The sequence below is a fragment of the Sphaerodactylus townsendi genome, linkage group LG11 (genome assembly GCF_021028975.2).
Source record: "Sphaerodactylus townsendi isolate TG3544 linkage group LG11, MPM_Stown_v2.3, whole genome shotgun sequence".
Classification (NCBI taxonomy): Eukaryota; Metazoa; Chordata; class Lepidosauria; order Squamata; family Sphaerodactylidae; genus Sphaerodactylus; species Sphaerodactylus townsendi.
In genome coordinates, this window is record NC_059435.1 from 66,152,617 (window position 1) to 66,178,507 (window position 25,891).

A 25,891-nucleotide genomic window follows, 5' to 3' on the forward strand; every position below is an offset into this window, starting at 1 on the left:
TCAATAAATACACCACTCGTGATACCTGAAAAGGTAATGCTAATCCTAACAATTTGAAAACGAGAATCTGCAGAATGAGGTTTTCATCCTGGCCCCGTTTTGCCGAATCATACTGGAAGTATCAACTAAGCAAAATACTGGCTTCAGAAATAACACGTTGTTTCTAAAGGTGATGTTAAACCTCCTTTAAGAGCCATGGCAGACACGTGTAAATAACTATCACACTGAACAGAACTGCCAAAAGCTCAGAATTAATTGCGTAACAGAGACAGAGCAAGTGCGATAGCTGTCATTATCGCTATTTTGGGGTCTTAGTTTTTCATTTCAACTAGAACATGGCTTCAAGTTTTGAATCAATCAAATAATTAGAAAACGTATCTGGCCTAGGTGAGTACACATGCATCATGTAGAAACCGAGAAGCCACTCCAACAGTGACCACGCCATTAACTAATCAGCCATTTTGCACACATTAAACCATAATTTCATAAGCACCTGAAAATGAACTTCGCCTTATCATTACGTTCGCAGCAATTCTAAAATGAACACAGTAGATTCCACAGCAGTTCAGAACAATGTAAATAAAATAAATGAACACGACAGATATTACTACGGCTTGAAAGGGTCAATATTCACTGAACACGCAACAGCACCTCTCTTGGGACTGTCAATGCTGCATTAAGGGCTGTGATGAATTTCTCTGGTCCCAGGGTTTCTTGCAGGATGAATACGGCCAGTTTTGATATAAATGACTGTGCAATTATCTTGAAGCCAAAATGCCAAGCAATGGGCTTGCTATCACTCACCTCGTGGCAGGTATCTTTGTAAAGCATCCTGGCTATATCAGCTTGCTCGCTGTCCGCTGTGAATCAAAACATGTACAAATAAATAAATCACAGCCAAGTAGGAGCTTGTACAGATTTCGTGCGACAGTAAATATGCAGTCTCTTTTTTTACCTCCAAGGGCTAATAAACAAACAAACAAACAAACAAACAAACCAATAGATTTACGGCAAACCTTAGAGTTGTTCAGAGTGGTTCATGGAGCATTTGCCACAGCTATTTGCTGATGAAGGATGTGCTCTTAAACGCATCCTGTTCCCACAGCCGAAACATGTGGCTGATGAGGTCTCTGTCAAGCAGCTATGGAATGTACAGGCCCTTGACAATTGGTTAATTCACCAGTACCAAAAATGGCACAGTTACAGTAAACAGTTATAATGTGAAGCTGACAGAACTCTGTGGTGAAGAAGGGGCATTGATTTCCCCTCTGGGAATGTGGTTCGGTCCACACTGCACAAGCAGTAGGTAGGTGGTTCGGTCCACACTGCACAAGTGGTAGGTGTAGCACAAGGGATAATGTGCACTTTGCAGCGGGATTTTACTGTGCGGAATAGCAAAATCCGTGTGCAAACAATTGTGAAAGTGGATTGAAAGTGCACTATTCTGCATGTGTGGAATGGGCCAAGCACTCACAGTTATGCCTGAGAGGTATTCAGGAATGGATGCAGTGATCTCTGTACTGGTTTACTACTGTTTGTGAAAGCAGAAGAAGGTGATGAGTTGCAAATTCTGCTGAGGATTTACACAAACCTTTCCTTGAGCAAAGGTACACGTGCGAATGAAATGACATGGTAGCATCCAAGTCTGCTTTCTTTCCCCTGAAGTTTATCTTAGTTTGCTGAAGTCACCTAGAATTACTAGCTTGGGAAACACCTGCCTGCAATGCACCTGGACTCTGTGATAAATTCTGCTGGCTGGTCTGTCAGGAGCTGGCAGACAGTTTGTTCCAGCCAGAAAGGTTTTTACGTTTTCTTCTCTTCAACCTCTGTTTCTGCAGCTCTAACCGTAATCTACCTTATCTGGAAGCCCACAGACACTGAGAGACAGGCCAACAAAACAGCGAAGAGGTGGAGCTTAAGGGTAAAGCATGTTTAGAGTGACAACTACACCTGAGCTAGACATCAGGGCTTCATATTTTCACATTGGAAAAAGCTGTACAGCCTCTATTTGGAAATCAGGCAATTTCTGGGGAAACCCAATGTTTGCAAAGACATGTACAGAAAAATAGTTTCCTTCCCCTAGATTTGTGATGCAAGCTCTCCAGGTATGTATAGGCTTGGCTGAGGGCTCACACAGGGTATACAATTGAATCCAGACTAATGCTTCCACAGGCAAAATGATTTCTGCCTGTGAAGTGTGGTTTTCCTGCCTTCTTCCTATTGCAGGAGCCCTAAAATCTCATTCCTTAGTGGGGGTCCCCTCAGTCCCCAAAACAAGATGTTGGGGGACATTCTAGGTTGCTGCAGGAGGTGGGGGGAAGGGGAGCATCTAGTCTAGTTCCATATAGGGGGAAGCCAGCCAAACTCGAAGTGTATCAGTCCAGGAAATTTCAACAAGCCGAGCCTTTTTGAGGGAACCTCAAATTCTGTGCAATCTGGGCAGCCTTCCTGAGCCAAACTCTTTTGAGCTGCCTAATTCAGGGATGGTCCAGCCCCCCAAAGCTTATGCCACTGTCTCTAGAATTTGGGGACCTGCAGATTCCATGCTCTAGATGCAAATCAATAAACACTTCTAAAACAGTACTTAAACAGCGGGCGAATCAATGGTGGTTTCTGCACAGCACATTAATAACGTGTGTAACAAAGATTGCTAGTTCAGCGATTTCTGTACAACCCGGGTTGAGGGAAATATAATGGGCTGAACCCGTTTTGGGGAAGAGCCCTGTGAGAAGTTGTGCGGAAACCACCATTATTGGAACTACAGAGGGTTTCAACATACCCCAGTTTGTAAACTGGGTATCCTTAAAGGACTTTCCAAAAAAAAAAAGTTAAGACCCTTCTAAAGACTTTCTAAAACAACTTCCCAAGAACTTTCCGAAGATGTTGTCCAATGCAATCACACTTACCTCCATAAAAAATAACGGTATTGTGTAGAAGAAGCTGGGCATCTGCTTTGAACTCTTCATAACTCCTGTACTTTCCTTCATTTACTTTCTAAACAGATTTTAAAACAAATGTATATAATTAAGACATGCTGTCTTGCTGCCAACAATTACAAATAAGTGAAGGGAAGTCTTTATTTACGGTCAATGACCAAATACACAATTATATATGAAATCATTGTACTGCAAGGAAAATCACAGATCTAAGCTGGAGAACAGACTTTGTATAACATTTAGTCCCAGTTTCAATCTCCACAACCTCCAATTAAGGAAGGGACTGTGCTGGGCAAAATACGTGAGGGTTACTATTCGCTTACATTCACTCATAGAATTTCCCAGCATGGAATGCTCAGTCTTCTACAGTAGTCTTAAATGTTCATACATATGGATCTTTATGCATTGCTATTGTATTAATCTTCTTTTGAAGATTGACATTTCCTGGAACTTTTCAGGGAACATACCTCTTGAATAGTTGGAACGTCAACAGCCGTGTGCACCAGCCTGCGATACATGGGATGTTTGTTGTCTTTGCCTTTCTTGTTAAGATCGATAGCCTAAAAAGCCACCACAAAGCACCAGTTTAGAAACTATGTCAAAGAAAGAGGTAAATAAATTGGAAGGTCAGAGGTCTTCAGGTGAAGGTCCAAAATCACATCTGTCTGCCCAGCAAAACAGGCATGTCAGTTAAGTTGTGCGAGAAGAGTATCATTTTCCAGCATAGGTCACTGGTTGTTAATGATGTGTCCAGTCAGTTTGAGCTGAGAGCCATATTTTAATGTTCTAAGCTTGTTGTAACCTGACCAGAACCCTTCAGGGATTGGGCGGGATAGAAATGAATGAATGAATGAATGAATGAATGAATGAATGAATGAATGAATGAATGAATGAATGAATGAATGACAGTAACAACAAAACACTTGGTGTGCTTATTTACACCCACGGTTTTAGCAAAAATGTTTGCCCCAAACACATAAGACTGCTTTATAAACTGAGAGAAAATTATCCAGTAAAAAATTCCTAGCAAAAATTCACCCTTCTGTTTCTTCTGACTTATGAGGACCCTATGACTGAATGTCATCCAAAATGTCCTATAATTAACAGCTATGCTTAGGTCTTGCAAACCAAGGGCCATAGGTTCCTGTGCGGTAAATGATGTTGGGTCTTCCTCCTTTCCTGCTGTCTTAACTTTTTCCAGCATTATGATTTTTTTTGGGGGGGGTGACTCTTGTCTTCTCATAATGTGACCAAAGTGTGATGGTCTCAGTTTGGTTATCTTAGCTTCTAAGAAGAGTTCAGGCCTGATTTGATCTAGAATCCACTTATCTGTCTTTTTGGCAGTTCTCCACATTTCAAAGGAATCAACTTTCTTCCCCTCAGTTCTCTTCATTGTCCAGCTTTCACACCCATACATAGTAATAGGGAATACTATGGCATGAATTAACTTGATCTAGGGTACCAGCAGCTTAACCTTACACTTAATCTTTTCCAACTCTTTAATGGCTGTCCTTCCTAGTCTCAATCTTATCTTTATGTTCCCCCTTACTTTCTCAGTCATGGAAGCTGATCAATCAATAAATCACTGTGCGGATCAATCAACCTATTTATTTAAGTATCATCTAATCTAAAAATCTGATTTCTAAAATATAGTAAACATTTTATTTTTAATAACCATACCACACTTTTTGCACAGTTTAGTGAACAGGATACGAAGGACGAAAATTATTTCAAACCTGGCTTTGACAAGTTGGGACTTAATACCATTGCTCTAAAAACATCAACAGGGTTTTTTTAAAAGTATTACACAAAGTTGAATTTTAAAAGTAAAAATGTAAAGTTGAAATCTGAAATTATGCCCAATGAGAAATGTATCCAAAAGTTTTTCATTTTTCATGGATGAAGGGAAAGGGTGCTCCATAAGGCATCTGGGGCAAACTATCATACAAGGGAAGCAATGGGAAAGGGTGCTCCATAATAATAAAAAATGCAACCCCCACATTCCCAGATTAACACGGGAAACTCATGCACAGGATCCTGGACAGCAGCCACACCTATTGGTTAGGCAACAAGAGCACTTAATCTACTTGTTATTATTATTATTATTATTATTTATTCCACTTTTATACCGCCCTCCCCCAGAGGGCTCAGGGCGGTTCACATCATAATACAACAAGTGGGTAACAAATAAAATACTAAAAATTCATCAGTTAAAAACAGCGCTCCTAATTCTATTGCTGTTTATTTAAAAAAAAAAGACTTTTACCATCATTAACATTACAAATCTTTATCATATTCTCAATAGCAAAGGCGTGCTCAGGATTGATCAGACCATAAACATTGTTTTGAATTTAATATAATTTATGGAAGAAATAAGTTCAGGAGCCTACTCAGACAGGGATGCCAAGAGGACGTTTCAGTGGCTCCTTACATTTGCAGTTCAACTGGGAGAAGACATTTGGCTTTTTCCCGCCTGCCCACACCCAAATCATTTTTCCACTCCATTTTCCTGCCTGTTACAGCAATCATGACTCCAGCATGGGAAGGAAAGAGGATGGAAGAATCAAGAGGAAAACTGGATACTGGAGGAGAACGGGATATGGAAGAGACTGGACCAACTACCTAGGTCCAGTCTCTCAAAGCAAGGAATTGAAGGTACAAGGAAAATCTCTAGGTTGCAATCCACTAACCCTAATTCTACACGCCTCACTGTGAACCCTATACTATAGTTGTCGCTAATTTTTTAAAAAATCATGGTTTAGTAGGAATTAAACCAATCAGTTAACTGATTGCTCAAATTTCATGTTTGCATATGAATACAATAATGAGGCATTCCTTTGTGAGACTAAAAGATAATGTTTCTTCCATAGAGCATATACTTTGCCCAATTAAATTGGGCCAATGTTTTAGCCAATCAAAATGTTTGCAATTAATTAATCAATTGTATGATAAATCAACTAGAATCACATCCTTATTAGTCACAAACTAGACATTAAATTTCAATACTCACTCGTTCCTTCATACGGGAGACAATGAAGCGCAAATACGTGCTCATCTCTTGCTTGCTCGTGTTCTTCTTCTTAATGCTCTGGTGAAGAACAGAACTTCAGTTCAGATGGAGGAATTTTACTAATTTCACTAAATGCGTCTGTTTAAAGTTCTACAATACAAAGATTTAAAAATTTCAAAACCAATTGTTTGGCTGCACATGACTGCAAATAAGCTAGAAATATATTTTCTCTAGTCTATCAGCCAATGTCATAAGGAATTACTGCTGATTAGTCAAGAGTATGTTTAGAATGATGTTGCCCTCTCCGTTCTCAAAAATGTCACCCTCAGAGTCACAGCATTTCCCATATTGTTTGATATATCACGTCTAATAATGTACGCCTTGATTTCTGTCATCTTAGTTCTATTACATAGTCAACTAGATCTCTAATCCTACTGGTTAGGTCAACTTACATTGTGTAATCTGCCTCCAGTGTCAGTGGGAAAGGCAGACTAAACAGTAAGTAAGTAAATAAATAAATAAATAAACCTTCCTCTCTGTCTTTCTAATACACACACTCACAAAATGCAGAACCACACAGACCCCTTTAAATTAAAAAAATAAAATAAAAGGCTCGCTACAGTTTTATAATTAATAAACCTAACTGCCAACTGTATCACTATACATTTCCACAGCACTCTCAACCTGCTATTTCATCTGTAAATCCCCTTAATTGGAAGCAACTTCACTGAATTAGAGCAATTTCTGAAACCTATGGAACTTATATCCAAACCCGGTTACTTCAAGACGGATACGTCAGTGTGCAAAGTGTTTTGCTTCACTGTCTTGGCCCCAGGATATGCACTGTTACTATTCCTGTTTTACAGTTTTTTTAAAAAAACAACCTCAGGCTGAAATGGCTTGTCCAATTTTAGCCTGCAACATGGCACTGCTCTTTGAATCTGGGCCATTTGAGTGCAACTTACTTTCTATGCTGAATCTCACTAAAGCCTTGCCTGGGCATCTTAGGATGGGGGTAAGCAATCTTTGTGAACCGAATGCCAACCCCCCCCCTCCCCCAACTATCCACCTGTGAAGAGACTGGTGTACCAGCAAACTAAGGCCCGTTCCACACGGGCCATATACGGCGCCCTGGGGACAGCAAAAACACCGTCCCCAGGGAGCCGTTCGCACAGGTGGTGCTGCTAAAACGCAGCAGCGCCAACCTGGCTCCCCTCCACCACCCCCAGGGCGGCGTCAGGCACCGCCGGGAACACGCTGGGCGGCGTCAGGCACCGCCGGGAACACGCAGGGCGGTGTCAGGCACAGCCGGGAACACGGCACCGCCGGGAACACGCTGTTTTCCCCGTCCCTCTCCCACTCACCTCGTCGTCCTGCATCGCTCTACTGGATTGCTGAGACCCTTCCTCAGTGTCCTCCGACCCCTGGAGGTCGTAGGGCAGCATGGGCGGGTCTTAGGAGTCCAGCAGGGTGACGAAGGCGACGAGGTGAGTGGGGGGGCCTCTCCCGCGCCTGCCTCTGCGGGGGCCGCTCGCACGCTCCCATGCAAACAGCCCCCACCCCTCCACCGGCAGAATTCCTACCGGTGCAGGGGCACCCTTTCCGCAGTGCGTGGTAAAAGCCAGGCATAAGTGATTTTCAAAATCTTATTTATTTTATTATTATTATTATTATTATTATTTTGACGTATATTCCGCCTTTCCCCAAGGGGCTCAGGGCAGCAACAACATTATAAACAAAATCGACAAAACCATAACAAAGGCTGTTACTATAGATGGAATGAGAAATGCCTGATGTTCAAGCGGGATTCAGAAAAGGAAGAGGCGCTAGAGATCACATCATAAATTTATGCTGGTTACTAAAGCACACGAGATAATTTCAAAAGAAAATCAGCTTTTTTCCTAGATTAAAGCAAAACTTTTGGCCGTGTGGATCATGAAAAGCTATGGCTGGTTTTTAAAGGAAATGGGTGTGCAACAACATCTGATTGTTTTGATGCACAACCTGTACTCTACTGTTAACAGACAGAATATTGAGAACAGAATGGTTTCCCTGTATTGCCCATGGAGGACTACTAAGTCCTCCGATAGCAATCTCTTACTGATTCCCAGTCTCAAAGACATACAGTTGGCTGCCTGCTACATGGTGGAATCCATTTTTGGCAGACATCAGAGCTCTGTAAGACATTAAGCCGTTTAAGAGCTATATTGGCCCTGTCTTGTGTCCTGCCCTTGGCTGGGAATGTAAGTTTTATTATATGGACAATGTTCGCTGATTAAATTGCCATCAGGGACATTTTTACATTGAATGCTTTAACTTGAAAATCGTAATTTATTGGTTTTAATGTGATTATAATCATGTATGTTAGCTGCCCTGAGCCTTGCTTGGGTGGGGGTGGGGTGGGGGTAATAAATTAAATCAAATAAAAATAAAATAAAACCGATGCATGAAACTATGATTTACTAAGGAGATTTCACCAGGGAATGGTGAGTCTATTAGGGAAGTAGAGAGAAGGAAGCCAATACTATCTAGTTATTACATATTTATTCTACCCTTTCGTTCCCCATGGAACATCAGTACATGTTTCCCAAGTGGCCTAGCATCAAGGCAACAACTAGGACTAGACCTGTCTATCCACAGCAGTGCTGCTTCATTTTCTCTCTTTCTCACAATACTCGAACCAAGGGGCATTCACTGAAAATGCTGGGGGGAAGAATTAGGACTAATAAAAGGAAACACTTCTTCACGCAACATGTGATTGGTGTTTGGAATATGCTGCCACAGGAGGTGGTGATGGCCACTAACCTGGATAGCTTTAAAAAGGGCTTGGACAGATTTATGGAGGAGAAGTCGATCTATGGCTACCCATCTTGATCCTCCTTGATCTGAGATTGCAAATGCCTTAGCAGACCAGGTGCTCGGGAGCAGCAGCAGCAGAAGGCCATTGCTTTCACATCCTGCACGTGAGCTCCCAAAGGCACCTGGTGGGCCACTGCGAGTAGCAGAGTGCTGGACTAGATGGACTCTGGTCTGATCCAGCAGGCTAATTCTTATGTTCTTATGTTCCTACAAATCATACTCTGGGCCCACAAAGCAGATAATCAATTATGTGATTTTAAAGAAAGGTCAAACAGGCCTTCAGTTCTAGAATACGGCAAGAGGAAATAGCCTTTCGGCATTCTTTGCCTGGGAAGCCTAAACTCCCCAGGGAGTGGTTCTTTGGCACTCCATAGGATGTTATGGGATTACCATAAGCTCCCTTCCAGCATGGCCAATTGGCCATGCTGGCAGGGGCTGATGGGAATTGAAGTCCATAACATCTGGAGTGCCAAAGGTTTGCCACCACTGGTCTAAACTATCTTAGTGTCAACTTTATGCTAGTTCTCAATTACTTCAATTGATTAGGGGGTGAACAGAAACATTTTTGTTGGTTGATTTGCAATGACTTCATTGACCATACTAATTCATCTCCATGTGAAGCAAAGCTCTTGCACATGACCGAAAAAGGACACTGGGTCAGTCCAATGATAACACGAAACCATAGTTTATTATAGCTATGGTTAGTTTAGAAAAACAGGATTCCGTTCTGCTTAGGACTGGTTGCCTCACAAAGGGTGGTTTCACTACTTTCTCTTTGTGGCTTGCATCATCAGAGAACAAGTCTGGATTAAGCAAGGATGCTTGCATTCAGACATCAGACAACACTACCGTTAATACTGTGTTTAATAAACCAAATCCTGGCTTACTGGACCTTAACTAACAATAACTGGAGGAACAGCTCACATTTAAACTATCATACGAACCTTAGCTAGCTTAATTAAACCACGGTTTCGAGTCATGTCTAAAACAAGCCATTGTGTCCAAGAAATAGACAATGTTTGCAGGTGAAGTATCTCATATGGGAGCATGCATATCCTCTTCTTTCTTACTTACTCTGCCTTGTTTAACAAAAATATGGAAATCTTTTTTGGTTTAAAAATTCACAACAGTGGGATAAGGTGTGCTTTGGCTGTTATGGAAGATTCGCAAACCCAACATGCTCTGCTTCCCTTTAGAAACTCAAAACGTAGCTACCATTCCTGAACTATAGAGCGAAAGGGACGCCATCTTGTATTCTGAGAGCAGACAAACATGCTAAAAGATTGATCTTAAACCAAAACCATTTTGCTGCAAATTCTTACGAAAGCCTTGCTAACCACCATTTCCGACTTTGGGTTTCTAATGCATGCAAATAGCTTCATACATTGGCTGCAATTCTTAACCCACTGTTCCTGAATAATTCCACTGAAGCAAATCGATTTCAGTGGGCAGCTATGGCTGGCAACAACGTAATTTAATTGTGCATTAGTGAAATGGCAAGATTCAGCATGAGACTGCCAGGCTAATATCCATCTCAGATATAAAACAAAACAAAAAAACCCCGAAACAACAATGGATTTTCTAACCTTGAATCCTCACATATGTTCCATCACTTAAGATAAGACAGAGTTTGAACAACAGTAATTTTTGAACTATCAAATCTCAATAAAATTAGCAAAAAGTAAGTTAACAAGCAACGCTGTTTGAGCCTTCTCTCCCCTTTGCCGCCAACCAGGAAAGAATCAACACAACTGAGAATAAACATGTTGGTTCATTACAGACAGCATTGTTTGTTATCTTGTAAGAACGAACACTCATGCCACTGACACACAGGTTGATTGCCCTGGCTTAGATGTTATTAGGAAGTGAGGGTTTTCCCCTGATTCTCTAAAGCACTGCAGTGTTTCTGTACATGTCTTGGCTTTTTCCCATCTTTCCTGAGATCTCTCCCACATCTGTTTTGTTATAATGTTTTGGGAAAGATTGCAGAAAATAATGGCGGCACTCATAGGGCACAGAAAACACAGGCAAACCCATCATGCAAATGCCCTGTTCCCCCTGCACTTGTACTGACATTCTGTTTTGCGTCATGAGTACTGCCCAAAACAGGAAGTTCAAGATGTTCCCCCATGTCCAGAGCCACTCTCAATTGTACTTTTGCCAACACCTCTCCTCCAGCCCAAGGAGCATGCTTTCAGAGTTCTGAGATGTTCTCCACTTGGCTGGGTGTAACGGCAAGATCGAACCCAACAGCTAGAATGTTAACCAGAGAAACAGACATGTGTGGAATAAAAACATTAGGAAGTATATCGCCCTTAGAGGGCTTTACAGCACTACTAACATGTTTTGGTAAAAGTCTTGAATCACTGAGGAGTATTTGGATGGGAGACCACCAAGGAACTTGTCCAGAGGATGGCAACCAAAATGGTAAACGGTAAAGAATCCTATGAAGAGAGACTTAGGCAGATGTGGATGTTTAGTCTGGAGAAGTGAAGGTTAAGGGGGGACATGATAGCTATGTTTAAATATTTGAAGGGATCTCATGTTGAAGAGGGAGCGAGCTTGTTTTCTCCTGCCTCACAGACTAGGTCACAGAGTAATGGATTCAAGGTGCAGGAAAAGAGATTCCACCTAAACGTTAGAAAGAACTTTCTGACTGTCAGGGCTGTTCAACAGTGGAATTCACTGCCTTGGAGAGTGGTGGAGTCTCCTTCTTTGGAGGTTTTTAAACAGAGGTTGAATGAACATATATGTCAGGAATGCTTTGATTGTGTGTTCCTGCATGGCAGGGGGTTGGACTTGATGGCCCTTGTGCCCTCTTCCAACTCTATGATTCTATGATTCTATGAAATCTAGTGTTGCTATAAAGTGGAAGACAATGGTAAACCACCTCTGTTAATGCCTTCCCTTAAAAACCCTAAAGTCACCATAAGTTGGCTGCAACCTGATAGCACTTTACATACAGTTTACTACAAAGGTACTGGAAAACTCCCTGGAGTAAACAGAATCATATGTGACTATTCTGGTATTACTTCCAGTGATCCATCTATTGAAGACTGCATATTATGCATAAAAATATGCATAAAAATATGCATATTTTTCTAAGAACAAAGCAATAGAAACGTTCCAGATATACATTATTCAAAAGATGCCAAATGGACAATGGACAAATAAATCCCCTGCCTTTAATGCCTTAAAAAAAAGCCACACCATGAACACACACTTCTCATAGCCCTTAAGGATCCAACAAGATGGCTTACAGCTTTCCAAGAGGGGCCTCTTCAAGAGAGACAAAAGAGGAAATCCAATTACCAAACTGTTCTGAGATAACCCTCTAGCAATCTGTCCATCAAGTCTAACACTCTCAACCTTTTCTATAGGACAATAGGCAGATTGCTCTTACTATTACGGGAACTCCCACTGCTCTGCCTGCGCCAAAAAACCTTGCAGTGATCCAACGACAGCAGTTTCACATTTAGGGCCAACAACATACAGTGTCTCTAGAACAAGACCAAATTTTAACTCATTTCAGAGAGGAGGTTTTGAGAAATTGTTCTGTTGCAAATATTTAAAAAAATAGGAGAGGGGGAATACCATGACCATATTCATTTAAGCCCATTCCAGTATAAAAGTGCAAGATAACACAGTAGAAGTTGACTGAACCCATACAGGCATAATCATCAAGCATTATTCCCCTTGTCACTTGGCTTTCAAATGTATTGTTTCCTTCCTGTGTTTGTGCACTTGAATGTCTCCAGTGAAAAGTTGTTACAGCAAAACTTCACTTTGAATTGGTTCTAGCAGCATGCCGTTATTGAGAATAATCCACCATACAAAAGGAATTCATCTGTAATGTCCACAAGTTTATTTTGACACTTATTCCTAAGAGGGGGAGGGGAAAAAATGAAAATGCCACAAATGGAAGTTCTTGGCTTGCAGTTTGTTGCTCTGAGTAAGCCAGGTCAGTGGATCCTGAACAAGCCCAGGATGTTGGGAGTATTTTTGTGTTCCCTATTTGATTGAAATTGCATTTTTGTGTATTTTGTAAGCTGCTTTAGAATCCCCATTGGGAAAAAAACATGGCAGAAATAAATACTGCTTTGTTTATGTATGTGACAACTCCTTATTTCTTGCTGTGTGATCAAATATGATTTGAGAGAGAACATTTTTCCCTCTTAATGCTTTGAGGAATTTCACATGGCCATCAGGAATTTAATTCCAAACCCTTTCCATATAACTTCTCCCAAATTAGTGTGTCCGAACTCTGAAGCATCTTCGTAGGTCTATGTGATTCTGAGCTAAAAACCCTTTGTAATTTTCTCTGGTACACACTTCCAACTTAATTTAACCCTTCCAACTCTATGGCTCATTCTGCACATGCAGAATAATGCACTTTCAAACTGCTTTCAATGCTCTTTGAAGCTGTGCGGAATGGCAAAATCCACTTGCAAACAGTTGTGAAAGTGGTTTGAAAACGCATTATTTTGCATGTGCGGAAGGGGCCTATGATTCTAAGAACAGACTCACAGTGAGAAAGCGCAGGTCACAATGATAAGGGAAAATTATGGAAAACTCATTTCAGTTCCAAACATGGCCATCAACTACTGCCTCTTACTATGTTTGGGTGGGTAGGAAAAGAACACAACAAAGCAGCTTTTGAAGACCAGCTTTTTTTTTTTAAGAATGAAATTTGTGACATGAGAGTATTACTATCTGGAGAAAAATATGATGTTCATTCCTAAAATGACGTGACCGTGCTATTTCCAAAAAAGCCATTTGTCTGAAGTGAAACTCACACCTAACAGCTCAGTGCCAATACAACAATGGCGGCATTCAAACCTTTCTGCATCAGCTGTCCCTCTGCTGAGTAGCGACTGGTATTTGCCATTATTAAAGAATGCCTTAAATAATGGGCTCCTTGCTACATCGCAAGTGCACAATATTAAGGCGCCAATATTAGGAGAAGCAGCTGGCCAATTGAATGCGGGAAGTGGGGCAGCGGAGGGACTGCAGGCTTTGTTTTGAAGAGGCTGCGCAGTCATGATTCTTGCTCTTTCTTGCAGCAAAGATTGCGGTGACCAAGGGAGCCAATAGCATTTACACGCACGGGATTTTGTATCTCTTTTTAGAAAACTTTCCTAATCACAAGCGGCTTTTCAAAGAGCTACCCTGCCCGGCCAGCTCCTCTGGCACAGAGAGTCGGGGATTAAAATAATGCCTCCTGGCAGCTACAAAGATTTGTTGTTCGCTGGACATTTCCTTGAGCAAACGAAACATCTCCTGCACCAATATGGACACTGAAGTGCAGAGCTATCGCCATGCCCTATTAAAAATGCATTAAACATCAAGTAACTTCCATCGTTTTACCATCCGTCTTCTATCGCTATTTTTAATAAACATGACGCTTCCCTACAATGCTAGATACAGCGATCACTCATTCATATATCCCCATCTTTTCCAGCACGTACTTGGTTACAAGGTGATATGCATCTTTATATGGGGAAGTTACACGACAAAACTGGCTTGTGGGGGGCGGGTGGGGTGGGGGCTGCCTGACTAACCCGATGGTCTTTGCAAATACGAAATACTCATTTCTAGTCTCTCCCCTATACTGCCCCTCTCCCTCCCACCAACGACTGACTGGCAAACTATGAATCTAATGGACTCTGGTACTCATATCTGAAAGATGAATGAATGAATAGATGAGTGCAAGAAAAGAATGGAGCCTCTGACTAAAGAGTCCTGGCTTATGGAAATTAGTTCAATGTACAACGTGCGAATAAAATGGTTTTGAGTGGAGTTCAACCCACAATATTATATAGCATGTATAAACATCGGTTAAGCTCAGAGGAAAAAAAATAAGATGTGTCTTTTGCTGTAACATAATGCAAACCTTCTGGAGGATTAAGTAAATATGCACACATGGTTAAAATTCTTTTTCTATTCAATATATGTATGCATTGTGGAAAAGTGCCAAATCTCACGCATATCTGGATATGGTTGGGCAAATGTAAGAGGGAGGGGAAATCCTAGTAAATACAAAGAAAAAAAATGCCACTGAATAAATGCCGTGCATGTGCTATGATGGCGCAGACGTGGATTTCTTGCAGGAATCTAACTTTTGCCCACAGAAAAGGCACGTGCCCAAAATCGGATCCCCTCCATGAAATGGGTGGGGGGCACCCCACAGATCCCGGGGAGTTTTTGAACTTGGGACAGATTGCCTGATTGTGTCAAATGTTTCTTAGGACCAATTTTTTTTTGGGGGGGGGGTATATTTTAGAACTCCAGGTTTTTGCACATCACGATCTGTCCCAGTCCAATCTAGCAATACAGTCATTCTAATTGCTTCCTCAAAAAAAAAAAAGGCTCTTTGACAGTGGCAGGCTATTCTAGATTTTGCCCAGGCATACCCAGATTTGGCCATACTTTTGGATTTGCACTCAATGTACGCATTGGTGTTACAGCAGACAAAAAAAAGGATTGTTTCTCCTGGCTACACATCTTCTCAGGACTATTAACAACAAATACCCAGCCTCTATTCAGCACATGAAAGCTCAGAGGTACTCACCCTGCAAACTGGGCATTGCCAGTGACTACTGCTGTCTCTAAGCCTGAACTCATCAGATAAACACTTGGAATGATACACCCGAAAACACAGGTCACATATCAACACCTCTCCAGGCAAATGGCATTCAAAACAATACCAGTCATGAGTTTCTGTCTCCCAGTCCTACAAGAAATACAAAATAATTTGATAGAACATTCTGTCAATATCCGCAACAGCCAAGAACAAAGCACATTTCTTGAACTCGCAACAAACAGGCATTATAAATATTTAAAAAGTACTGTACCTCCTTGGTAGGTTACTTTTTAAAACGATTATCTAAATCCCAAACCCTATGAGCTTTTGAGAGTTTTCCACACCCCAAGCAACTTCAAACACTAGTAAATGCAAGACTTTAGTTCTCGTTATGAGAAAGTGTTGGGTGAGCAACACAAATGCAACATATATAAACCACATCCCCAGTTATTTGTCCGTATAGATGGTCACAGACTTGCATAATATAGTATTTATGTAAAACCCAGTGATTCCCCCCCACCCCTCTGGAAGGAAAGCAATGGGACCACACTCCCCACATTTGCCCTATCAATGGCAGTGACCACCCCTTGGTTATTCTGTTGGTATGGAGGTTTAGTTAACATTTCCTCACTTAACAGTAGGTGAGAATCTTCCTTTTGCTGTTAGGGATTCTGAGGGAAGGAATTCCCTCAGAGCAGCACTCAGCATGGAGAGGAAGGGCTTTAGCAGCATGGTATAGTGGCTAAGAGCAGTGTATTGGTTAAAAGCAACTGACTCTAATCTGGAGAACCATTTCCGATTCCTCACTTATCCACATGAAGTCTGCAAGGTGACCATGGCCAGGTCACAGTTCTCTCAGAACTCTCTCAGACCCCTTCCGCACATGCAGAATAATGCACTTTCAAGTCACTTTCACAACTGTTTGCAAGCAGATTGTGCTATTCTGCACAGTAAAATCCAGCTGCGAAGTGGATTGAAAGTGCCTTGTTCTGCATGTGCGGAAGGGGCCTCAGTCTCGCCTACCTCACAAGGCGCCTGTTGTGGGGAGAGGAAGGAATTGTGATTGTAAAACCGGTTTGAGGCTCCTTAAGGTAAAGGAAAGCAGGGTATAAAAACCAACTCTTCTAATAAGTTATGTTGGAACTGAAAGTGCTTCTTGTAAGACTTAGGATAACCCATGTAAGTCACGAGGAAACATGCTCTGAGGCTGAGAGACTGTGGTTTGCCTAAAATTACTATATGCCGCTCAAGACGCGGGCGGAAGGGGTCGAATCCGCTGCAATTTTACGTCGCATCTTCGAGCCCCTCTTCTGACCGTTTCCTCGCATGGACGGTCCCAGAATCAGCTGAGACGACGGCGCAGCAGAGCAACTTACTGGTCATGCGGCCCTCCGGACATTTCCGTTTCATACGAATCGCTTCCAGGGTCGCAGGGCAAAGGGGGCGTGTCCCCAGGCCTCGGCGACGCGCTGGAGGGCTGCAGGACTGGTAAGTCACCCAGTCTGGGGGGGGGGGGGAAGGCGCCTGGAAGCCGCCGTTTCCTGTAAACCTCGCTTGCCGAGCGAGGTTTGGAAATGGCGGCTTCACGCCGGTTGGGCGGCACGAGGCCGGCGTGGCTGCACAGCAGCTGCGCCCCCTGTGCGAATGGCTCCCTGGGGACGGCGTTTTTGCCGTCCCAAGGGCGCCATAAACTGGCTGTGCGGAAAGGGCCTAAGGTAGTTTGTGGCAGAGGTGAGAGCTGAATTCTGAATCCCCTTGCTCCTTCTCTATAGCCACTATGCTACGTGGACTTCCAGGAACAGGAGCCGCAAAACTCTCCAAGGGAACCTTCTGCCTTCTTCAAAATTCGATGAGGATGGGAAGAGACTCCTTTCCATATGCACAATGGGCAAGTAAGAATAAATAAACCTAAGAATGCTTACTAGCTACTGTAATAGTAATCCTTCGAGACTGCCAAAATATAACTGTTAGGAGTCTGATAGCCACATCCAGGGGGGTGGGGCAGGGCGGAGGGGCAGGGTAGAGATCCATTGCTGGGAGCAGTGCAGGTTGTACCAGTAAATTTGCCCTCCTCAGGGAACGTGCCCAGGCAAAGGGGCAGATCCACTGGTGGGCAGCCATGGTAGCCCTCCACGGTGATGAAACATGGTGCTTGTCCCTGCACTCCCACAGCAGTGTAGAAGGCAGGTCAGAAGCATGGCCAGGGGTGGAGCTAATGGTAATTGGCTTTCACATGACTGTTGCCTCTGTTACATCAATGAACTTTGGACTTATGACACCCTTTTGGTGGTGTAAGTTTATTAAGCCCAATAGGAGCTTTCTGGGGGCAGGGAGGCTTTTTGTTTTGTTTTGGGGTTTTTTTGCCTTCCTACACTGCCGGAAAGCCCCCTTGGGTGGAATGGCTGCAGCACCATATTCGGGTGCCCAGCCCTTTGGATGGGGCTGTCAAAGTGGCTTACAAACTCCTTCCCTTCCTCTCCCCACAACAGACACCTTATGGGATAGGTGAGCCTGAGAGTGTTCTGGGAGAACTGTGACTAGCACGCAGCAGGCTTTGCATGTAACAGTGGGGAAACAAATCCAATTCACAAGATTAGAATCTGCCACCCTTAACCACGACACCACACTGACATTTCCACTATAAAACCTGATCTACTTCCCAACCAGTTCTCGGTCCCAGGTTGTTTTTTGCTCTGGTTGGCCTCCATTTTAAGCATTCTCCTTACTTTTGTTGTACGACTTGGGCAGCATTATGTGTTGGAGCTGACCTGCTGAATCAAAGCAGAGCTCCTTGCAAGAGCTCAAAGCTCAGTATATGAATTAACACAAATTAATATTCCATCAAGAGCGGCTTTGCAACTTACGAACAGAGCAGAGCACACCTGCAAACCACTTGGCCACCTCAGAAATATGCCAACATCAAGTGGCTTCGTGTTCCTCCTTTGAACATACCTTTTGCAATGTGTTTTCAATGAATCCAGAGACTGAACTATTGGTGCTGAATCTGGCTTTGGTCAGGAGTTGTGGTCCTTCAAATGGTTGCAGTGGTGTAAATTAAGCCTATAAACATGACTTCTAAATACAATTCAGAGGGGGGGAAAAGAGAAGAAATGCCTCTCTCCATCTCCCTCGACTTCCCAGCCTTACTTTGAAAGGGTACGATCGAGGCAAAACAAAAGAACCTTTTACATGCCATTTATTTTGGTGGAAGACAGATAAGCAATCACTGAGTAAAAGGCATTCAGATGTTTATTATACCTATGTGCATTCTAGTTTCATCAAAATCAATACACATTGTGCATCATATGAGGCTCGGTTTAACTTCTGGGTCTGTGCTCTGAAGTCCCACTAAAATAAATGGGCTTAAAATGCATCTAACTCCATGTTAGATTATGGTGAAGGTCTCTATGGTATTACTAGCACAGAAATAAATATTCTAATAGCTGTTAGTCAACTGTATCACTAACAGGGCTGGCTCTTCTGCAGAAACAATGCAGAAACAGCCGCTTCTGGAGAAAATATTTTTAGTGACGGCAATGAAACAGTGTATGATCTGACTGTCACACCCAGCATCCCTTGCTACTTTGCAAGGAATAATGGGGCTCGTTTGTCAGATCAGGTGGGGCAGTACTTCGGAGTTGCAAAATGTCTTGGGCTTTCACAGATCTCTAAAGTTGCATCAAGGATAACTTCAGAACGTGTAACACGCTTGCCATGTGACTCTACCAGGGCCCAATCATTCTCAGTCCACTGAATTCAATGGGTTTAGAAGGGAGTTAATTTGATTTAGGACTGCATTTCTGTTTATATTTTAAATAGGGGGTATTTCAGTTTTCCTAAAAATATCTTAGACGAATGGAACTCATTCTTCTTTAAAAATAGGAACACAAATTAGGGTACGGACAAATGGTTTGTGGTTTCATGTTGTGGCTATAAAGTGAGTATTTCCTCTCAGCCACTGAAAGAGCTTTCAGTACATGTGCAATCAAGACCTTGTCTACACTGAAACATTTTTTCACACTCACAGTTCATAATTACAAACAGTCTCAGATGGGTGCCTAACATGTGCCTAAACACAGAGGGCATGCCAAAACCCAGAGTAACAGCACATCTGGATTATTCTAAATACTGGACACAACCCTTACTGCCATATTCTTATTACTGGAAAAAGTGAGTTCATGGAAAAAAAGATCAACAGTCAGGGAACTAGAAAATGTTTACAATGGCCTGTTGTGTTTTTTTAGGGTAACTAGACAACTTGCCTCAGTTGACATTTGACAGCTATCTCCATATGGGCATCCTGAGAATGTGTAGCCACAGAAGTGGCCAATCTATGGTGCTCCAGATGAGCTACAATTCCCATCATCCCCTGCCAATTGGCCATACTGGCAGGGGCTGATGAGAATTGTTGCCTGTGAACATCTGAAGCACCATAGTTTGGCCACTCCTGTGAAGTTGTGGTTGGTCTGAGCCATCATCTCTGCATTTGTGTCTGGATGCTCTGATTTGCACAACTGTGGGTGCTCAAGAAAACTGCATGAATGAGACAGCAGGTCAAAATGGCACTTCTGAATGCCTGCCAGTCACAACAGTTGTGTATGTGCAGTGCCCCTGCATGAGTGGCCAAGCCTGGGATGCTCCCTCAACTCACCTGAAGACGTACTTTGTGTGAATTATCATCTCCACCTGAGTGACTACTGCCATTAGCACAATCAAAGGCTCTCCCAAATTGTGCCACTTTGATTACATAAACTGACTACATTGACTTTTTGTGGACTTGATAATTCAGACAAACAACAACAGTTTGGTCAGGTGAAGTGGCAAACCCATACGCTTCCAAAGCATTTCCACAGGGCCATCACCAAATAGGAATAGGCCCTTAATATTTTGTCTTTCTGCTTTTAAAAACGATTCCAACAAGTTCTATCCTTTAGATTCAGGTAAGTTACAGCAGTATTAAAATACTACAATATGCCCACAATATATTCTGCACCTGTAATACCCACCATGACTATTCCCGTATTGATTTCATTGGTTCCTTCTTAGAAAACTCTACTAAGTACAAAAACATAGCATTTTCAGTTTATCTTATTTTACATCTGATACTTTGCCAAATTTGAATTACATTTCCACATGATGCGCTCTCATTCCTCTTCTTGGTATAAGTTTGCCAAATGCTTATTGGTAGAAAAGGCTCAATTAAACATGAAAAAAAAAAGTTTGGACACAGTCCTGGGTGGGGGTCTTCCTGCACCCATTCTACTGAAATGAACGGTAGCTCTGCTGGACAGCAGTCAGCCTTTGCTTGGCTCCCCTTCGTTTCAATATGGCTTGTCCAGGACAATACCCTGATGAGCTGGGCCCTTATTATTCAGAATGAAATAATTAACTAATTGTCAAAGGCTTCCACGGCCGGAATCACTGGGGTGATGTGTGGTTTCCGGGCTGTATGGCCGTGTTCTAGCAGCATTCTCTCCTGCAGGCGAAACGTCAGGAGAGAATGCTGCTAGAACATGGCCATACAGCCCGGAAACCACACAGCACCCCAATTAACTAATTATTAATTAGCTGACACCACCCCTCAAGCCACAAGGACGTATACGTTGCAATGATAAAATTGCTGATGTTAGACTGTTAGAGCGACACATGTAACTAGTTGGGAGAATGGATGTCTCATTTGCCTCCTAGTTGCTCAGTGACTACTACGGGCTCTTTAACATTCCATCGTAGCAATCCAGACCCAACTAAACCGGGTCACAGCCTTGTATGTTTAAAGGAGCACAACAGCCTCAACAACACTAGATCAGAAAGAGGCTTTTCTGCTCCACTGTCTGACAGAGGAGGTGAGAACCCACCGTTGACACCCATCCATCACTCGCACTGGGTTAAGTATCTCTTGGAGCAAATGAGCGTGGATGGATGCGGATGCCTCTCACACCATGCTCCAAATGACGGACAGCCTTTTTTTACTGTGAGCCTGAGAAGCAGTCAGACTTTAAGGGCTTTAAAAACAACTGTTCTCAGAGAGTTATTCCAAGGTTGCCCTTTGTAAAGGCATTCTCAAGTCAAGGACACACACGATGCACTGCAAATATGTCTGCTAGCATTTCTGGGTCAAAAATGATTGTGTTAAAGAAGGGACAGGTGGGGGAGGGGCTGAAGTAGAGGGTAATTTTGACTACTGCAGTTTTTTCATGAATGGCTGCATGTATGTGTTTGTATTTCCAATGTAAATCTCCAGATTGGGGGAAATGCATATAATAGTTACTGTTTTAAAATGGGTCATGTTTTTAAACATCAACAAAGAAAGAACTTTAACAGGAAAGTTGCAAGGGTCAAAATGCATGTTACTGGCAAGAAGTTAAACTTTTGACAGACATCTCATGGCAGACATTGTGTTGCATCGTGATTAAGTTATTGGCTCATTAAACAGTTCCAAATTCAAAGTCAAAAATCAAGATTTTTTTTAAAAAAAATCACCCTACAATCTGCACATGAGTTGGAACATTTGCAGGACCAGAATCTATGTGGCTATCTGCCACATAATTTCCTTGCACAAAGAAGAAGATATTTATGTAAGTCTTAACATCTGGCTGCCAACATTCCAGTAATGGCAGATACAAAGTTCCCCAAATCTGCAAAGTAGGAACACCGGCCATGTCTGCACTTGCAAAGTCTGCCACCAGATGTCATCAGCTCCTCCCAAAATCACGGAAGAAAAAAAGAAACCATCGCAACTCCACATCTTGTGGCGTAACGCGAGTTACCATTTCCAGCTCCCCAGGAAGAAGAAAGAAAAAAAAATGAACCACCCTCCCACAAAGACTGATTTCAAAACTGCTCAGAATGCAGATTATAAGCACAATCAACAAATTTCTTGAAAATTTAAAAAGTGACAGGCTAATGATCTATCCTAGGCTACATCAGAAAATGTCAATAAGTGAAAACACAACAGGAAATTCAAGATTGCATAGTGCAAAAGTTGTTCACCTTAATTTTTGCTGTTGTCCGGGAGAAAGGCTGCATACTGTAGGCCTTTCAAAATAAAGAAAACAAAAACAAAAAAAAACACACATGGTCGCTGTACTGGAACCCATCTGAGACATACAGGGCTAAAATGAATTGAGACATGGAGATGCGGAAAGCATACTATTACAGATAGCATCCTGACAACATAGATTCCCCTCCCCAAACAACTCTGTGGGCTGCTCTATCTAGAGTAATTTCCCCCTTTTCTTTTCTGCTTTTGAGAGCTTCCCAAGCAATAAAATTAAAGGGATTTTTTAAAAACAAAAACATTAAAAACAGTAAAGGGTCTAAGCTGGGTCCATCCCTGGCATTCTCAGAATAGCAAAGGACTTAATAAATTCACCACACAATCTCTGGGCAGAAACTCATGCTGATGATGTACTGCGATGGTGTCAACACTTTGGAAAATCCAAGAGGTGCTTTAAAAAAAAATTATGTATTATCAGCAACTAACTCATAGTTTAAAAAAATGCTTTTGGCTGGTCTTGGAAAATAAAAAAGGGGTGTGTGTATGTAGGAAGTCGCTATCAAGGGAATCAGAAACTCTAGCCCAAATTTGCGAAGGTGTTTTATTTACTTGCAGAAGTGGAGGCTTGTGTGGAATTAAGCTACCAGCAGACAACAGAAACAATTAGCAGAAAACTAACAGTGCACGCCTAAGCAGAATTTAATCCTTTCAAGTCAACTAAAATCAATGGGCTTAGAAGGGTGTAACTCTGTTTGGGTTGCACTGTGATACTGCAACCCTGTGTAGCATTATTCCAGCCTAAATGCACTGTCAGTCAATGACTGAAACTGAAAGTACTGAACTGGTGTTCATTAGCAAATTCAATACAACGCATCCCATCCCCCAAAGGGTTTAACAGGAAGGGACTGTGGATTCCTAACTCACTACAGATGCTGACATCTCAAACATCCCATTGTTACAGGTGCCAGTTTGTGTCATGATCTTGTTCCATCCTGCATTAGCCTGTATGTGTATCCAGACTTGTGGTTGTTAGCTAAGGGTTCTTTACGCTCACTTGTATTAATGTATCATTCCGCAGATTAGATCTTACTTTTTGCCATGATTGCCATCTTCTGGTAGGGCCTGGCGATCTGCCAGAATGATGACAGATGTCCAGACTGCAATATCAGATCCCGTGGAGAAAATGGCTGCTTTGGAGGGTGGATTCTATACCCCAAACCCCACCCTCCTCCAAACATTGAGGAATTTTCAAACCTGAAGTTGGTTTGAGACACTGGCTTTTATTTGTAACACCCCCCTGCTCTAGAATCACAGAATTATGGAATTGGAAGAGATCACAAGGGCCATCAAGTCCAATCCCTGCCATGCAGGAATACACAATCAAAGCACGTTTGATAGATGGCCATCCAGCCTCTGTTTAAAAACCTCCAAAGAAGGAGACTCCACCACTCTCGGAGGCAGTGAACTCCACTGTCGAACAGCCCTCACTGTCCGGAGTTCTTCCTAATGTTTAAGTGGAATCTCTTTTCCGGCACCTTGAATCCATTACTCCTAGTCTCTGGAGAAGCAGAAAACAAGCTTGCTCTGCTGTATATAAAATCAGGCCCAATGGTTGTACATTTCACACATCTGAAGAAGTGAGCTTTTACTCACTAAAGCCTATGCTGAAATAAAATGTGTTAGACTTTACATTGCTCCTTGACTCCAGTTAAGACTTGAGAAACTCCGCGTAGGACTGCACTATAATTATGGACCCTGTGTAAGGACGGACCAGACATCTCCTCCGTCACGAAAAAAAAGGTGTGATTTTAATATAAAGCTATGCAGTACAGGACTATATATCTGTGAAAGAACATATATATGAGTGTCTGGACTTAGCTGTAGTCAGCTATGGGAAGTGAAAGTTATCTTCTGCCCTCGTGGAGATTTCCTTGTTGCACATGCATATAGGGCAGGAACTATGAACAGGTAGTGTACATTCTGCAACTCTATGCAAGCATTAGAAAAACAGAGTATTTGGTACTAGTTACAGAATTGGGTGTGCTGAGAATATCTGTTCACTTTTTAAAGCACATTTCTAGACTTTATGGCTGAGAAAATACCGTCGGTGCCCAGTGAAATCCCTAGAAATTAAAGAGGACACAATATGATTTTAAGGAGCTGGTAATGAGGTTTTAGGGCCCTTTTCCTGACTAATAGAACTGCAGTAACCACACAAACTAATGAAATAAATAAAATGTGCTTGATTTATACAGATTTTTAGAATCTAGAAGGATTTTGATTATCTTGGCTTGGGATCTGACTTTTTTTTTTAAATGCAAAGAACACACAACTACGACTGTTTATTCTGTCCACCAGGGATCTTGTAGCCATGATAGCTAACCAATCTATACTTAGTCCTTCACTACAAAGTTGATCTGATATAATTTTTCAGGAAGTCTATAAAATTATGCATGGGGTAGAAAATGTTGACAGAGAGAAATTTTTCTCTCTTTCTCACAATACTAGAACCAGGGGGCATTCATTGAAAATGCTGGGGGGAAGAATTAGAACTAATAAAAGGAAACACTTCTTCACGCAACGTGTGATTGGTGTTTGGAATATGCTGCCACAGGAGGTGGTGATGGCCACTAACCTGGATAGCTTTAAAAGGGGATTGGACAGATTTATGGAGGAGAAGTCAATTTATGGCTACCAATCTTGATCCTCTTTGATCTGAGATTGCAAATGCCTTAACAGTCCAGGTGCTCGGGAGCAACAGCCGCAGAAGGCCATTGCTTTCACATCCTACATGTGAACTCCCAAAGGCACCTGGTGGGCCACTGCGAGTAGCAGAGAGCTGGACTAGATGGACTCTGGTCTGATCCAGCTGGCTTGTTCTTATGTTCTTATGTTCTTATGAAGTGTGCATTACGTAGAGTACAAAGAAAGCCTTTGGCTATATTTCAGTTCAAGTTTTCCATCTTCTGCATAGGGAAAATAACACTTAAAACTGCGGGCAGTAGCACTTCCATTAACTTAGGTTACATGATGCCTAAAACTGAACAAAGGAAAGAAAGGGTACTTGGATGTATGCACAGATATTGAATCTTCTGTATATATCTCCACTACCCTGTTGGACAACCCTGATCCTTCTCTCTGTATGATAATGGCAGACTTTTTCCTGGAAATTACTAAACGCCAGTAGATTTCCTTCGACCTAACATTTATTTCCTGTATTGTATATGCTTTTTAATCCTTTTTTAATTATTGTTGTACTGTTGTCTATGCCAATAAAGGCTTGCTTCTTGCTTCTTGCACTACCCTGTACTTCTCTTTTGATCCAAACAATAGATCTTCAGCTGGTTGTTGTGGGTTTTCTGGGCTGTGTGGCCATGGTCTGGTAGATCTTATTCCTAATGTTTCGCTTGCATCTGTGGCTGGCATCTTCAGAGGTGTATCACAGAGAGGAGTGTGTTACACACTGGGTCCAGATCTTAGATCTTCAATTAAAATCATATTTTACT

The 25,891-nt window shown here is 42.2% G+C and overlaps 1 protein-coding gene across 6 annotated transcripts in view; it reads right to left on the minus strand.

Annotated features, from left to right (window-relative positions):
- Positions 1–25,891, minus strand: part of ZMYND11 (zinc finger MYND-type containing 11) — a 109,795-nt gene that overhangs the window by 5,051 nt on the left and 78,853 nt on the right. For 3 of the 6 annotated variants that reach the window (XM_048511143.1, XM_048511144.1, XM_048511145.1), the window contains exons 4-9: positions 22,379–22,423; positions 15,377–15,538; positions 5,947–6,024; positions 3,404–3,496; positions 2,907–2,994; positions 805–860 (exon numbers count right to left, since the gene is read on the minus strand). In XM_048511143.1, coding sequence (XP_048367100.1) covers positions 805–860; positions 2,907–2,994; positions 3,404–3,496; positions 5,947–6,024; positions 15,377–15,538; positions 22,379–22,423 — 522 coding nt within the window. The remainder of the gene's footprint in view (positions 1–804; positions 861–2,906; positions 2,995–3,403; positions 3,497–5,946; positions 6,025–15,376; positions 15,539–22,378; positions 22,424–25,891) is intronic. The other 3 variants (XM_048511146.1, XM_048511147.1, XM_048511148.1) reach the window with 3 other exon arrangements.